This window comes from Zonotrichia leucophrys, chromosome 1A, assembly GCF_028769735.1.
Source record: "Zonotrichia leucophrys gambelii isolate GWCS_2022_RI chromosome 1A, RI_Zleu_2.0, whole genome shotgun sequence".
In the NCBI taxonomy this organism is placed as follows: domain Eukaryota; kingdom Metazoa; phylum Chordata; class Aves; order Passeriformes; family Passerellidae; genus Zonotrichia; species Zonotrichia leucophrys.
Window position 1 is genome coordinate 57186788 of NC_088170.1, and position 17438 is coordinate 57204225.

At 38.0% G+C, this 17438-nt stretch overlaps 1 protein-coding gene across 3 annotated transcripts in view; it reads right to left on the reverse strand.

The window, feature by feature from the left end:
• CPNE8 (copine 8) overlaps window positions 1–17438 on the reverse strand; it is a 71701-nt gene that overhangs the window by 40084 nt on the left and 14179 nt on the right. For all 3 annotated transcript variants that reach the window (XR_010438708.1, XM_064702806.1, XM_064702808.1), the window contains exons 3-7: window positions 10672–10718; window positions 9624–9727; window positions 6745–6784; window positions 5899–5975; window positions 534–597 (exon numbers count right to left, since the gene is read on the reverse strand). Coding sequence is in view for 2 of the 3 variants with exons in the window: in XM_064702806.1 (XP_064558876.1) it covers window positions 534–597; window positions 5899–5975; window positions 6745–6784; window positions 9624–9727; window positions 10672–10718 (332 nt within the window). In the remaining variant the exon portion in view is untranslated. The remainder of the gene's footprint in view (window positions 1–533; window positions 598–5898; window positions 5976–6744; window positions 6785–9623; window positions 9728–10671; window positions 10719–17438) is intronic.

Below are 17438 nucleotides of genomic sequence, written 5' to 3' on the forward strand. Positions count from 1 at the left end.
TCACTTAAATATAAGCAAAAAACCTTTTTACTCTGAGTGTGCTGAAAAGCTGTAACAGAGAAATTATGGACACTGCTTGGACTCAAAACCCAACTGCACAGAGCCCTGAGTAACCTGCCCTAAGAGGGGCAGGAGTATTGGACTAGACAATCTTCCAAGGTCTTTTCCAACCTCAGCAATTCAATGATTCCAAAACTCATTGACATTCTGAATATGAGCTGTAAAAATTTAGATAAAGTACAAAAATCCAGAAGATCAAGTATGTGACAGCTGCTGAGACATCGCAAGAGACTGTGAGAGAGTGAGGACATGAAGGAGCATTAGAGAGACTGCAAGAGATTTTGAGCATTGGCTTCTGCTTCTTTCTGCTTCTTCTCTCTGAAAGTAAGAGCAACTCAAAGGAAAACAATATTCTAACTTCTTACATAAATCACAAAATGCAAATTTGTAAGTTATACCATTAACAATCCAGTGCAGTGTAAAATCACAAAATAACTCCCATGTTATTTTTGGAAAGCAATGAGCACACTTACTCTGCAACACCCCAGTTCCTCTGCTGTTACTATGACTGTTCCACACTTCTTCCCAGGAATTCCTCTGCAAAATACACAACCACATCATCTTAGTTCCTTAATATCAAGTATGAAAATTACATCTGATACAGAGAGGACAAGGTAAGTTTTCAAGTCACAAAGCTGATGGCATGCAATTCAGTTTCCCTCTTCTGCCACTTGTCCTGTGTAAAAAAGTTGGTTTATCCTAAGTGAATTGGTAAATGAGTTGCATATTTATTCTAACTAGCAAGAAACAAATCAGTTTTGATTTTAAAGGAAACAACATGCAAGTTTCAATAGGTTGAAATAGTATCAGAATTCTACTATCCACCCTCCCACTGATGTTTCCTCTACAATTGATTTGTGAAAAATATCCTATTGCAAATTTTACTTTAAAAAATACATAAAATATAGTTAAAAGTAAACACCAGCATTATTTTACAACATTTATTCTGAAATGCCTATGAAGACACATAATCTCACCATCATATCTGATACAGGAGTTGCAAAAGAAATTACTATTCACCCAGACAGCAATTAAAAACACAGGCTGCAACACCAGAAATCCCAAAACAGTTCCTCAGCATAAAAAGCAGCAGAGAAACAAAAAACCCACACATAATCTGATAGTATTCAGTGCCAGCAGCCTTTTGGATGGGGACACACTCAACACAGAAGGCCATGGGCCTTATACAGGAAGGACAATATTAACACGATGGTTCATAAAGAGGTGAAATATTTCATCAAGATTAGCACAGAATTTCTCTTCAGATCAAGTTCTCATTATTCAGGGACTAAAAACTCTACCAAATGACTTGTACAGGTTTTGATGCTATTAAGTACAAACTTTGTATGCCTAAGTCTACATGCATGAAAATAGCACTGGATCATTTGCACAAACACTAAAGATTTGGTTCTCTTAAAAATCATTGATTAAGAAAAAAAATCCTTAAGTGTAAAGTAAGCACCCTGACAAAAAGTTCAGTGGTCACAATCAGGCAAATGAAACAAAGTTTAACTAGCAATAATGCCCTGTAAGAAAAGAATAAAATAGTTTCAAGCTGGTCGAAACTTCAAGTATGAAAAAAAAAATTACTTAGAGATTCATCATTACAGACCAAGTCTTTCCAACTGCCAGAGAAATACTGACCAATACTGTGTTAAAGACAAGCATGTAAGAGTTCCACCTGTTTAAATCCAGAATGCAGTGCCATTGCTCATCTTCCTTAGCTCTAAGGGATAGCTTGTAGAGAGCTACCCTGGAACTGGTTCTATAGCACTGAAATTACAACAGAAAATTTTCAGGGTTTCTCTGGAAGGAGTTACAGATCAGGGTTTGTGGGGTAATAATGAGTATTAGAGATAGATAGATAGATAGATAGATAGATAGATAGATAGATAGATAGATAGATAGATAGATAGATATTAACTGTAATCTGTATTGCATAACTGCAGTCAACTCTACCATTCAGGGCAAGTTATCTGAAAGTCAGATATAGAAGATGTGCCACTCCAAGTGTGAAACTAAATAAAGGAAAATAAAATGTGAAAATCTACATTTCAGTGTGTCTACTGGCTTGAGAGTCCAGAATCTGTAGGCTTCTCTACAGTGATCACCTCTTTTTGGACAGTATTTGAAGGAGCAGGTAGAGGAGCATTGTTAGAGGAACAGAACAGACAACCATTATCAAAAAAAGGTTTTCAACAATACCTGCATGTCTGTATAGGATACAGTCTTGAGAAATAATTATTGTCTCCTCAGAATAAATGATTCCACAATTGAGACACCACATCTGCAGCACCAAGAGAAGTTTAAAAGGACACTCTGAAGAATACTTGGGCTTTAACAAGGACTGAAAGGAGGACCTTTACAGAGCCTGTGTAAAAGATGGCCATTTATGTGGAAATTCAAACCTGAGTGGTAAGAAAGAGCCTCCAATTTCGGAAGCTGGAATTGCAATGAGGCAGAGGATGGAACATCTTTCAGGTCATTCAAAAATTTACAGGCTTATCCCTGAATTTGCAGAGCCTGGCCCTCTGATAGTCACACCCACCGAAAAAAGGACAGGACAAATATAGGAAGTTCAGGTATTTTTCTATCAGTTATGTTCACAGCAAAATGACAGGAAAAAGAACTTCACATAATAGGCCAGCTGGCTCCAGTAGAGCCTCATTAGCAGGCAGTGGCACTCAGATGTGAATAACTAGCATAGAATGCTCATTAAGCTTTGCAATGGCCCTATCTCCTCATCAAAGGAAATCCCTACAGGAATGCACTTAGCAGATCCTGAAAAAAACCATTGCTTAGAGTTATAAATGTGGCTAACATCTTCTCTCAAGGAAGACAGAACGTGCAGAGATCTAATTCTGGATGATGTCTGAGCAGGTGACACTCTTGAGAGAAAAAGGAAACCACAGCATTTTGGGAAGTAGAGGAATTTGCACATTATCCTTTCATGCCAGTACAGCTGGAACATGAGAGCCAGGCAGAGTAAATCCTACACATGGAGCTTGTCTTGAGAAGGCATTTAATGAATCTAATCACCCAACAGGTCAAGAGAACAAACATTACTGTTAAAATGTCACAGTATCCATTTCACCTTCTTTGAATTACTGGAATTATTTTCCAATAGAAATTATCCAAAACAAATGTTCACATCTGTATCTGGCCAGTCTGTACAATAAAGTGCAACACTAAAGTATGTTCTTGAACAAAAAATGCTCACTGTCACAGGATAACAGGCTACCACACTACAATACTGAGGGCAAGACTCTCCTGTGACAGACTGCACAAAATTCCCAAATCCTTAATGGTTTCAGAAACAGAGAGGGAGGTTCAGGAGACAATCTCACAACTGCCAAGAAGAAATACTGTCAGGTTCATGCCTCAGAGGTGCAATTCACTGGTGCTTGCAACACCAATGAAACTGCAAGGCATGCATGCCACATAGGTAAAGAAAAATGTGAATTGTGTACCTTCACTTTTGTACTTGCCATGAAGATCAGTGCAGGGTGTTTCAGCCTTCCTGCCTGACCACAGCAATGGTGACCCTCTAGGCTTGAGGTGTTTAACTCTGAGGAAGGACAAGAGTACCCTTTCACTGCACACTTCCTCAGGGAACCTTTCCTGATGATACACAATCTGACTTGGAGCTGGACAGCTCACAGCAGCCATGGAACCCTGAATTATGTAAGACTTTTCAAATGTCTAAAGTAGATAAAGCTTCTTCTAGAGAATAATAAGCTTCAAGTCTTTCTAATTTTCATTTTGAAGGAACATCAGAGCTTACTTGAATGCCAATCAGAGAATGGAATTCAAGCTTCTCAAACTGCTTAAGTATATAAAGTGCTACTTCTGTAGGGTGGCTGATTGGGACTAAAACAGCACCAAGCTTTCTCTTCTTTGTAATCCATTGGCAGAGAACTGAAGAGGGAAAATGTTAATGAACTTCAGAAATATGGGGAAAAGATAAAGCTCTCTTAATTCATAGATCATAAAGAGCATTCATGCTATGAGAACACAGACTTGACTTCATCAAGAGAACAGTAAACTCAAAGCAGTAAATATTCCTAAGAAGGTAAGACATGCAATATTGTCAATTAAACTCTCATTGTTTGACTATTAAGAGACATTAAACACACATCTACAAAGCAAACAATCTTGAAATGCATTGCAAAGTTTCGTGAATAACAGAAATGTGTCCTAGACACCCAGACTTCAGAGAGTCCAGAATGGACAATCACTCAGGCACAGTTGCCCAGTCACAGCACTGTCAAAAGCAGCAATGACAAAATAAACAGGGACACTATGAAGAACTAAAAAAAGTCAAACACTCTCTCATTAACACATGTCTACCCACGTGTTGGGTCCACTTAGTAACTACCATACAAGACAGTATCAGAACCCAGACCTGAGAAATGCTTATTTACGATAGAGAAAATATTTTACACAGGCCAAGAGGTCTGTGAAGACCTCCTTTCCACAGAATCTTCACTGATATTTTTTCTTTTCTAATAGATAATTTCAAACTTTAAACTTCACCTGTAACTCATTTCAGACTTCATTTAACCTGTACCAAATATTAAACTGCTGAATGAATGCCTTTTATTCTACACGTTCAAAATAAATTTCAGAAATTTTCTCAGAAAAAAACCCGTGTACTGTGCTGAATAATTGACTAATTGAGGACGAAAAAAAAATTTGAAGACTTTTTAAAAGTCAGGTAAGATTCATCTTACTAAATATAAGTGTCTTCAAATTAGCACTTTCTCTGACCAAGTGACCACAGGCTCCCAGTACAATCGAGTGACAATCACTCAACCCAGCCCATGGAGCTGTGGCAGTGCAATGTGCTGTGGCAGCTGGCATGAGCCAGGCCGACACAGTGAAAAGTCAGTGAGTAGTTGTTTTTGTAGAAGAAAATAGGGCTAACCTCTAGTCCCAACTGACAAGAGAGTATTTCTGTGCTCAAACTGTGCAGCCAGCAAGAACTAAAACATGTCCAGACCAAGCAGTGACCTGCTGTGTGCTGCCATCCCCTGTGCTGGGGCTCTGGGACAGCCCTGGAGCTGGGCAGGGGTTGTTCCCTTAATTGTGTTACTGGAGCTCCCTGTGCCTTGTGCCTCTGTGATCTTTGAGTGTGTGGAGATGGGCTTCCACAAGCTGCTGACTCTCCTGGGATGGGTCTGAAAGCAGCCAGGGCAAGTATTTGGGCTCCCCACTGGGACCCTCTTCTTGTTTGCTCACAGACAACCTTTTTAATCACAAAGCCTAACACAATTTCTCTATTAGGACACTTACTGTACCAGTCCTCAAGGTTATTTCCTAGATATGTTTTTAAAAGTTTAATATCCAGAATGGGATTAAGGGGAGAATCACAAAATACTGTTGTCTAATAATCACAGTATTTGCTGATGTTAATAATTTTGTGTGATTTTATTAGAAATCTGATAATCTGGTCAGCTGATTCTTCACTGTGTCTTTGGGAAGGTTTTTTGCAGGAACTCAAATGCTTGAACAAAAGGTAATTAAAGTTTTATGATGTGCTAATTTGCAAAGCAAAACAAACATTTTTAGATTAGTACACTCAAGCTATTTCTAATGCAAGATGTAACAAGATTGACAAAAATTATGGATTAGTTAATTCCTTTGCTAATTGTCCAAAATGAAACCTAAATTATCATAGCCTATATAAAGAAATATTTCTATTGCATGTAACTGTTTACTCTCTCTTAAAAGCCATATCTGTCAATTCTGCATATCAAGATATCTCACAGCAAAAAATGCCCACAACTCTAGACTCATGCAGCAGTATCCATTCACCCAACATTCCAGGTTACTTACACAATTGATTTTTCCAGTCTGCTCCCCTGTGATCCCACTATTTCTCCCAGTGTGCAAAACATCTGTCCCAAAAAATCCTGAAATGCAAAATCATAAAAACTCAGAATCCATATTTCACACAATGAAGTGTGGTTTCCCATTTATCTAAGCTGTTCCCTACTGAAGAACAGATTCTGCTGAACACCACATCTTAGTAATAACTATGCAACAGTGAATCATAAACAGACCCACTACCACCTATTTCACATAACAGTAGGTTACACTTACAGATGTAATTCTAAGGTACTACACAACCACTACAGTGAGGATGTAATTGCAGATCAATGGCTAAAAGTCTCATCTTTTCATTGTGAAGCACACACAGAGTATTCCTTCTACTATCCTCTTCTCCTTTGCTCCAGGTTCTCAAATGGTCTCTTACCAAAGCCTCCCTGTATTTATTTTTAAAAAAATATAACTGAGAAGCGTCTGAATTCCACTCCTGCATCTCTAAATGTTAAAGTTACTATTTCATCACTCCCACTTTTATACTCATGTTGTTTTGAAGATTTCTTCTAACACTGACATACAGTAAAAACATGCTCCAGTTTTAGGACCCAAAAAAGTATCAACTAATTGCAGCATATTACATATCTGAAAAGGTATACATGCATGCTCAAATATGCCCTTTGCAAGAGAAATGTCCCATTAACATTATACTCATTATACTTATGTGTTTTCACTCATAGCCAATCACTGTATTTGTCTCTGTGTACCTGGTATTACTTAGAGTCAAAAGAAAATAAACAAACTTAAGAAATGTAAGCACTTTAACACAAGGAATTACAATAGTGAGGAAGAACTTACATGTTTTGACAGGTTAGGACTCTTTGAGTCAACATCATAGCTTAGGAAAAAAAAAAAAGGAAACTTATATCAGAGTTGCCAGATGACACATCTGAGGACAATTATGTAAAGAAACAAAACCCAAACAATTTTTTCACCTCTTGCCATGTGTGAAATTTACACAACCAGATATGTGAATGGAAGTTCCCCAGTAAGGAAGACAAACTGAGTCATCATATGTAGGACTATGGTTCACTAGTTGTTGAAATTAAATCACTTTCAACAAAGTGCAAGCTTTAAAGAGAAATTCTTCTGATATTCCTTTTTGCACAGTGAAAGATGGCAAAAAGCAGACCAAAAATTAAAAATTAACCCTAGAAAACAAACTAACTTGTAAATTATTTTCTTAGGTAATTTTTCAGTCATTTAAGTTAGCAGATAGAAATAAATAACAATAAACTAAACTGCTTTTAGCAAGAGTTTTATTTGTTCTTTTGAGTTTATCATAATCTTGGCCTTCCTCCAGCTATAAAATGTCATCGTTTCCCTTCCATAATCAAGTCAGAGAGTTAAAAAAAGTTACTTTCTGAATTTAAGAGATATTGAAAAAAATAATGTAAGAAATTCATACAGGTTTACTAATCTCTATACTTTGATAGTCTTCCATCTTTATCAGATAATCCAAGTAATAGTTTTATCAAACAATCTGTTCAGATTCAATGCCAGTTACTAAACTGAAAAAGTTTTAATCTGTTATGTTACTGCCCATGTCAGGCTGTCCTGCATGGAATGCCATCCCTTTGGCTGAGCTGCCACAGCTGGTGCTGGGATGCACCATGGACCAGATCACAGGTCAGGATGGCAGGAATACCATAACACAGCTGGATGCGCTGCAGCACAGCCAAAGCCTTAGAAACATATTCATAAAGAAAAGAAATTCCTACAGATACTATTAACTTCAGTTAATACCTCCAATTAAAAGCAAACTGTTTGGTGAAATTGAACAGAAAAATACAACTTATAAATTGACCTGAGGGATAGCTAGAGAAGTAAAACAATGAACAACTCCACTGGCAAAATTACTTCCTAAGTACCAGCAGTGAGCAGAAAGGGGCCTGTGACATTGTGGCTGTACATTTTGGGAGAGGTCATGCTCATTTATTGATCCACCAAATATCAAAGATATACTTGCCACTTGTTTTTTTTTTCCCTGCAAAATATATGAATCATACAAGGAATTTATTTGAAAAAAACCACTTTAGCCAACAGTAGCATACGATTTTGCCAAGGAACTGAATATAGGAAGCTTTCAAAAGCTTCAGAAATGGGATTTAATCCATCAGTGGCTATGTGAGATTCACATTTCTAATTCAGAGTTCTAAGATATTTAATTTTTCATCTATCACTGTTATAGGGCTCTACAGTAAATTCACACAATATCACTATATGGTCACTTGCAGGCAAAGACAGCAACAGCTTTGAGTTCAGAACAGACTCATGCCCAGGTAACCCAGGACAGCAGCAGAAAGCAGTCAGGTCTTTCTGATGAGCACAAAGAAGATGTCATATTTACAGCTTTTCATAAACAGACAGGAGTCCATTTCTCTGACTACATGAAGAATTAAACAGGGAACTGAGTTTTCCCTTCCAGGTCCAAGTCCTTTCCAGACAACATTTATCCACAAGTCTTTACAGACTCCCCTTTCTTTCTGTAGACTGAGCTTTCTCTTTTTCAGTTCAGTTCTTTCACTTCTCATTTCTGCTGCACTGCCCCCTCCCCATACCCTGCATGCATCCTATGAGAAGCAGGAGGCAAACAGACACAGATTTCCACACAGCCCCCACTGTGTGGCTATTTCAGCACTGCTTTATACCTGGAAAAAATTCTTTATTTCACAAATTGATTAGCTCTGACTTAAAACTTATTTTAAATAACCCACAATAGTTATACTCCACAGATTGAATGACATTAAACCTAACTTTTAAAACTACAAATAAAGTCTGCATCAGGCTTCCATTGTGGTTTGTACCCAGCCACCTCAAAGCACCCTGTAATCTTCCTGGCTTTAGTATTTCCTTTCACTCCTTGAAATAGGTGGTCTAGCACACCTTACAAAGGAAGTGAAAAGAAATAGGAAAAGGGGTTTTCAACTAAAAAAGTACATACAAAGAAAATTTGTGGCCACAATGCATAGTGTGATGCAAAACTGCAGCAAAAACTTAATTATCTATGAGAGTTATTCATATTCTCTCCTAGGGCAAAGTTAAGAAAGAACTGCTAATGAAAAAAGAGGATGAAAATTAAAAAAATCAAAACCAACCTTGATTATCACAAACACTGAAATAATCAGAAAGGACTGAAATATAAGAGATGACATGCAGTGGTGACATAACCTGGTAACTGGACTCTCAATTCTGTTTTCCAAAGAATGAAGTGAAAGTCACAAGAATTCCACCAGTGGAATGAAATGAGTACATCTGGAAAAATCTGGAAGCCATCTACTTCTCGAACAACTGCTGTTGTTTTAAAATCTTAAAATTTAGTATATTTAGATGCATAGTAAAGAAAATTCTGGCTCTGGACAGTGTATCTGTACCTGTTTTGCTGGCTGTGTTGCAAGACTATATTAACGTTTTGACATCTTTTCATTTCTATTTTCTGAAAGTAATAATTGTAAGCATAATTGTACTTCGACTAGTTAACATCTGCCAATTTCTTAAAATTCGCTCATTATTACATTACACATTTATTTCTGAGGATGCAATGCTAAATCAACTGTGTATTACATTAATTTATCCTATGTCAATAGATACCATCTCTCTTCAAGTAAATTTTATGCTGGACAAAACTTTACATGCTCACAGAGGCTGCAATATGAGAGTCAAAACTGTTAACTTACAAATCAAACCGCAGATTCTCTCTTTCTTCAAAGAAGTAGTCCATTATAAATTTTCTCACAAAATCTGGATTTAAAGTATTATCAATTACTTCTGTTCTTCCAAACTGTAAAAGAAAACTGTAAGTTTAAGCTATATGCTATAAGGAAGCATAATTAGACTGCCAATACCAGGAATATGTGAGATACATGACAGCCTGTAAAACTCTCTTTAACAGATGCCATGAAAGAAAATGACTGCATTCACATGAATAGACCCGTGGATGAAGACAGAGTGGCAGAAGAACTCGTATGTCAATACAGAGTGGTGCATAGCTTGTATTGTATGACCTAAACTTCATCAACATCGTCTCCCAAAGCCAATAAAAATCCACTAAAATTGGAATCAGTAACAAAAATCCACTGTTTCCTGAAGAAATGCATACCAAAGAAAAACCCTAACCAAACACAAGAGCAAGCAAAAGCTTGCATATATTGTTTATTTCAGATAGCTTTAAATATTAGGGAACACAATCCTTCTGCTGCAAAAAACGTATAATTTTTGGACTCTCCATCTCCGACTTCACCTCAGTTCAGCTCTCTCTTCAACACTCCCTTCTCTGATGCATGCAAAATGCATGGTTGCATTCTGGCAAATGCCTTTTCCTTCTTACTGTTTATAGGAGGTGCCTCAGCCCCTCTCAAGTTGAAAACATTTTAATTAAAAGAAAAAATTCAAAAGTAGATCTTTACCACAGCTACAGACTAGTTTTGTTGACACTGACCACCCCCACAGCTCAGTCCTGTTTGAATGTTTGAATATCTTCCTCTCTTGAGAGCCACAAACCCCATCCAAATTGACAGCCAAGTCTGGTTTCATCTATCTGAGGGAAACTGTAAAATGGGAAACTCACGTGTTTTCCCTAATTTGTTTTCTTTTTTGATGGAAATGTGTGATACAGATAAGGAAATTGAAATGAGTGGGACTATATTTTAAATGTTTGCTAGTACACAGGACCCCCAGCCTTAAATATACCCAAAAGGTTTATACATCTATGAATATGCAGCTTACCTCTCTCCATTCTTTGTTTCCAATTGCTTGTGTGTACAAAACACAGACTGTGAAAGGAAAGAAAAGAAAAGTTTGGTTATTTTCAAATTTTAACATATCCTTCAATTAAGTGAACTAATTTTGTAGTCTCTTGTGCTGTGGAAAATAGTAACTAGGACAATTAAATAGTAATGTTTTCCTTCAGCTGTCAACAAGCCCAACCAGACTGGTGATCATGTGGTCTAGCTGTTGCAGAAATCAGCTAATAAATGGAGTGCTTCTAAAATGGGAGGTGGCACTTATGCCTGACCTCCAGCAAAGCACTTGACAGTCTTTAAAGACAAAATTGGATAAAAGCAGGTCTTCTTTAAATGTGGGTGGTCAGGCTATTCCAGATTATCTAATGCACAATTACCCTAAAATATACTTCCTTCGAGAGAGAAGAAAATTAAAGTTAAAAAAAACCCAAATGAGGACTCTACTGAAAAGAAACACGGGAAACAGAACCAGAAAAAGGAAAAAAGACTTCTTGCGTTTTCTTCCTTAATTTTGCTTCAAATTATTTATATATATTTAAGCATCTCACATATGTGTATTTTATTTTTTTAAAGCCTGATTAAAAAAATAGAATCAATTACATTTGTTGACCTAACCTGATTTTGAAAGACCCAGCAGAACAATCCCACAGGTGTCACTGAGATCTCTATTTTCAGTAGAGCACTCACTACACATTAAGCTGCAGCTTTTATCACAAGGACTGGTGACAGGGGTGCAGTGATTATAATCAGGTCTTTTAAACACTATTTTAAGTACAAATCATTTGTACTGAAGGAGCATTATAAACTTTATTTTCTACAGTCTTGAACTAGTTGCAGGTAACTATGATAAAGGAATTTTTACCTGAAGCTCCTCTTCAAATCCTTTCTAAACAACAGAAATACAGATATTTCAACATTTTTTTCCTCAGCAAGTTCTCTTCCTGCACAAATCATTGTTTTTCAAAAGAAGGTGAAAATAATACTGTTTTAGACTGTAGCCTTGAACAGCAAAGGTAGAGGTTTGATTTTGTTCTCAGTGAAGTCAGAATCATCAAGAGACCAAAGCAGAAATGAAGTCAACCTTCTAACTACATTTTTGTCTTACTTATAATGCACTTGCTCCATACCAAAAAAAAAAAAATCCCCTTAGGCAGTAGCAAATAAGAGGAGAAACAGAAAAAAGCAATTTCAATATTTTAGCTCACATAGAAGCTAAAAGTTAACACTTTTATGTTTTAAGTAAGATGTCTTGTAGATTAAAAAAAGCTTTTATAAAAAAATATTCAAAATAATTCTCAGGAGATGTCCATCTTTCTCCATTTACTCTAAATAAACCCTTGGCAATCATGTGCCTACCTTTGGTTACTGTTTATAGTAAAGTGAACCCAAACCAAAAAGCCTATTTTTACAACACACTCTGGAGTAGCCTGCTGGAGTGTATTACACGAAGAATGAAGTGAAAGGGGAAAATGTGAGAAAACAGAATGAAATAGAAGCTATGAAATCAGTTAAAGAAAGTTCTGTAGGTTACTGAACTTCTGCCTATCTATCCAGAATTGTAGAATCATAGAATATCCTGAGCTGGAAGGGACCCAGCTATCAGGACCATGGCAGCCCAGCCCCTGGCCCTGCACAGGACACCCCAGGAGCTGCCCCATGAGCCTGAGAGCATTGGCCAAACACTCCCACAGTTCTGTCAGGGTTGGTGCTGTGACCATGCCCTGGGGAGCCTGTTGCAGTGCCCAGCCACCCTGTCAGAAAAAACATCTTTTTCTAATGCCCAACCTAAACCTCCCCTGACACAACTTGAGGCCATTCCCTCGGGTCCTGTCACTGGTCACCACAGAGATCAGTGGAAGATCACGGAATCACAGAATGACCAGGTTTGGAAGAGACCTTCAAGATCATCAAGTCCAACCCATGCCCTGAACACCTTAACTAAAGGTGTGTAAACACCTTAACTAATGGTTAACTAAACCATGGCATCGAGTGCCACATCCAGACTTGTTTTGAACACATCCAGGGATGGTGACTCCACCACCTCCCCAGGCAGGTCATTCCAGTATTTTATCAGTCATTCTGTGAAAAACTTCTTCCTAATATCCAACCTATATTTCCCTTGGTGCAGCTTGAGACTGTGTCCTCTCGTTCTGACAGTTCTGCCTGGAGAAGGAGACCCCACCTGACTACAACCCCCTCTCAGGGAGTTGCAGAGAGAGAAGGTCACCTCTGAATCTCCTTTTCTTCAGGCTAAACAACCCTCTACTAGCTGTGGACTGCAATAAGCCCTTCTAGGCTGCAGATGTGGCCAATATTTTAAATATAATAAAAATATAGACTAATAAGCAGCCACCTCCTACAACATTTTATTGTTAGTAAAAGGTACAAGTCTGACATACACATGTGCATCTCAAACTGACATTTCAAAAAAAGTCAGCCCTAATGAAAGCTATAGAAAAGACATATATTTCAGTCTTTCTGATAAATACTTTGTAAATGAGGAAAATTTTAATTTTTTTTTTCTATCTTTCCTCTAAAATGCACCCCATAAATTTTAGGAAACCAACCATGATACTGTTCTCCATCAATGTTAAGATTCACTATCTCAAATGGCTCTTGGAGAGAGCTTTGTAAAGATCCTGATACACTAATTGCAGTAATCACTAAAAAACTTTGTCAAAATAATATCCAACTGGAGAAATGCAGATAAATACGGTAAAGCTGATCTAAAGCACTTGAAATGCTCAAACCAGAGATTAAAGGCTCCATAAAGCAACCCATCTTGTAGCAGAAAATAGTTAACAGCATTGTCATCAGGGAGAAGAAGGAATACAAGGGGATAAATAATATTTCAAAAGCCATCATATCATGCAGCCACATCCTAAGACAGAGCTAAAAAAATTAGTTTTTCTCTCATAGTCTCAAAAACTGAGGGAGCAATGAGAAAGTTCACAGCAGCACAGTGATGAAGAGTAACTGAGAAACCCTTTTGGAAGGCTTTGCTGTATGAGTTGTTCCAAGAGCAGATACAGCTACATCTACAGTCAGGAATATTAATATTTAGTAATTTTTAACCCTGAACACTGAGACCACAATGTAATATCCAAGGTAAATTTAATTAAGTGTTGTAATGAAAAAGAAGGTGAAAATGCCAACACTTACTACTCTGTTACAGACACAGTTCCCAAAATATTATAGATTATTATAGCCTGCACTTCATGTTTTCCCAAACAGACTGGGCCCCCCTTACCTGCTCTGGTCCTTTCCCTTTCAATGAATATATGCTTATCCTTTAGTCTGGCAACTGCTGTTACATCAACATTGCCCATCCCCGTTTTCCCAAGCACAACAACATACCCATTCCATTCCAAGGAAGACTTACCCACAATGAAACTGACCTTTTCCCCAGGCTACCTAAATCTTTCCATGGTACCAGCTCTAGCAGGGCTCCCCAATATTCTCCACTGACCAGCTTTTAGACTTTCCAGGCAGAGGTGCCCTAAGGTCCCTCTGTCCCATCTGCCAAGAGATTCTCCTAATTGTTACTATCCTCCATGGGGAAATTCCCCAGGGAAGAGTTTTTATGTTTTCAGTCATTCATCCTGGGCTCTTTAGATGATCAATACTGAGCAGCCACAGGGCTCCCCAGGAGGAGTGTGCTGCTGCCAGCACAGCTCTGCAGGGCTCAGCTTGATTTGTCAGGGCATGGGAAGAAAACAGTTCTGCCCGTCATTAGACAGAAGAAACGTGCCAAAATCATTAATCTGTATCTCCTCAGAAGGTCTTCTCCCTACCTCATCAAGGAAGCACTACCTTAGCTCAGCTTTCTGCAAGAAAAAACTCCAAATCAATAAAACCCATAGATTTAAAAAAAATATATTCCTAGAAAAAATGGTGCCCAAACTGGGAGAGCAGAATGCTCCAAACACTACAGTAAATCAATATATATGATTGCTTTCACTCCACTGAGCAGAAAGCACTGTCAGTAAGAGGATTCAGTATTGTTTGAAATACTTCCTGAACAATGGCTATTCAAGCCTGTCCCATCCATATCTACTATCTCTACAGTTACTTCTGTCACTTGCCTCTGGGCATGCAAAGTGACAGATTCCTCTTGGCATGGATATTCTAGATCTCAGGGAAGTGGTCAGAATTGGAATACTGAGTAACAATTACAGTAGAAAAAAAAGGCCAAGCATATCTGCTAAGAGAACCAGGAAAATCACAAGTTTGTTTTTAATTTCAGGAGAAGGCTGTTTATATTGACATGGAAGTCAGCTACATTCCTGTGCGTCCCTCTGAGAAAAAGACCAAGAAGATAAAATTGGATTTGCCCTACCAGTATGATCCTTAGATAAATACACTGGAGTATGAAAAGCATATTAGAACTGGCCTAGCCCAAAGCAATGAGACCTCAGCATACAGAATGACTTTACATGGTTCTTTCTTCTGAGATCTAATGGCTGTAAATTCAGTGGCTGTAAAAGTGGGGATTTGGCAGGATGCTGATTTTGACCCTTTTTAGCTATAGAATAAACCTACTGTATACAGAGCAGCCTAAGAATGGCCTTTGTCCAATGAACAGACACCGAGGAAAGCTGTCCTGCTGTACTTCCAAACAGAGAAGAACAAGAATGTTTTATACTACTCATCCCTTTTACAGTAGGGCCATATCTCTGTGCCCAACTAAAGGACAGTACAAGCAAACAAACTAAATGGCTATTAAAAAACCTGTGGAGTACTAAAACTGGATGTACCCTGTTTGGAGAATACCCAAAATCAAAGCTGCTCTGACAAGGAATTTCTAGAGTGCAAATACAGTATGAGTACTTCCAGAGTCAACAGTTTCCCCCTTCTCTCTTCACCAAGTACAGTATTACTGCACTCCATGGTTTTATACTGCTTACTTGCGACAGACAGGCCTGACTGGCAGCATAATTGGGTACTCACAACTGGAGACCAGACCCTAAACCACACCACCAATTTGAGTGCTTTAAAAAAGCTATTTACATTAATTGAAAAATAATATGTCTCAAATTGATAAGCAAGTTTATGATACTTTTAAAATATTCCCATATATTCTGATTTCATTAAAACACACTAGTTTACTTCTAAGAAACATTTCAAAATAGATACTAAGATTTCTTTAGGTTTTCCTGCCACTTTGTTGCCATGTTTTTCCCAGAAGGGGTCACCTACCAGCCAGGATCTCTTTGGTTTGCCCAGCTGCACATTATGGGGCTGTGCACAGGCTACAGAGCCTTTGGAGGTGCTGCCCTTTGCATGGAGCATCTCCTCTGCAGAAGGCATCCCCAGCAGTCTGTCTGCACGCAGGGCTCTGGCAGCAGCCCTGTCTCTAGCCCACAGCTGCTGGCCCATTCTCACTGGGACAAGTTTGAGCAGGGCACTGTGTGCTCCCTTGGCTGGCAGAGTTCTGGCAGGCAGAGCTGCTGCTGTGGCTTCCAGAGCTGGCTGGCACCAGCTGTGACTGTCACAGGGTGTTCATGGCCTTCCCTACACAGCTCTCACTGCAGTGAGCTCAAACACACTCAAACCCTGCAACCTAAACAGTGCCCTAGCTGACAAAAACGTGAAGCACTCGTCCTTAATAATATTTGAGCTTAAGAACTATAGACAGCCTATCACTTCTGCCAATATGAGAGATCTCTGAATTCATTACAGGCAACAGGTCACTGAGCATTCTTCAAAACAGCTTAACTAAGGGTCTTTTTTAACAGAATTACAGAATTGTTAGTGGCCTTTGAAGAACATCCAATCCAACCCCCAGCTAATTTTTACCATTTTTTTTAGTCAGCTAAAATTATTTATCAATATGCAAAACACTCAGTTTTGTTTCTGTATGATCTTCACATAAAGGCATGGTATTGCCTATGTCTTCTGGTTTTTTATTTGTTTGTTTTTTGTTTGTTTGTTTTTAAAGCTTTACAGGTTACAAACTTCAATGTACTCCTAACTTCTTGTCGTTTTCCCCAGGAAGTAGAAGCTTTTCCCTCCAAAAATTTACTGTAGAATCTCTCTTAAGACTTTTTTTTTGATGCAGAATGAAAACGTATACTCTAACAAAAGTACACAAATGACTCAGTATTCAAATATAAGGACATGGCTGCATGTCCTGACACTTGATACAAGGATATGTGTCTTGGGTTATTTCCAGTGCCAGTAAGCACAATATGTGGTATCCCAAGGAAGAAAAGCCCAGGCTTAAAGAAAGAAATTGAACTTATGGATGAAAGCAAATGGACAGTTGTAGGAGAGACGACACCACAACTTAAGGACCAGTCTATTAACCACACAAAAATCCTTTGAGTAACATTATCAGAAAAGAAAGGAATATTTTGTGATCTCGGTTCCATTATTAAAGTTTTCATATAAAGGAAAATAGCAATGGATTTTAAATCAAAAGTCCCATCATAAATTCATAGACATGAGAGTTTTGGGGGATCCTGTCATAATTCAGTTTATGAGGAAAGTGAGTGTCACTAGCTTACAATTCTGAACAGATTAACTAAAAAAACATCATACATTTTTGATCAGGAAAGACAGTGTTTCTCAGAGATTAATTAACCTAATTTTATTTTTCAGTATTTGACTCTAAGATTAGTAGACAGTATGTACTAGCAGCAACAAACGCTTCTAGTTTATTTAGTATTTTGCCTAATAGCTTTGAAAAATATCTAAAACAACAGATACTAAAACAGAAAAAACAGCCCAACTTTCCAGAATTTATTA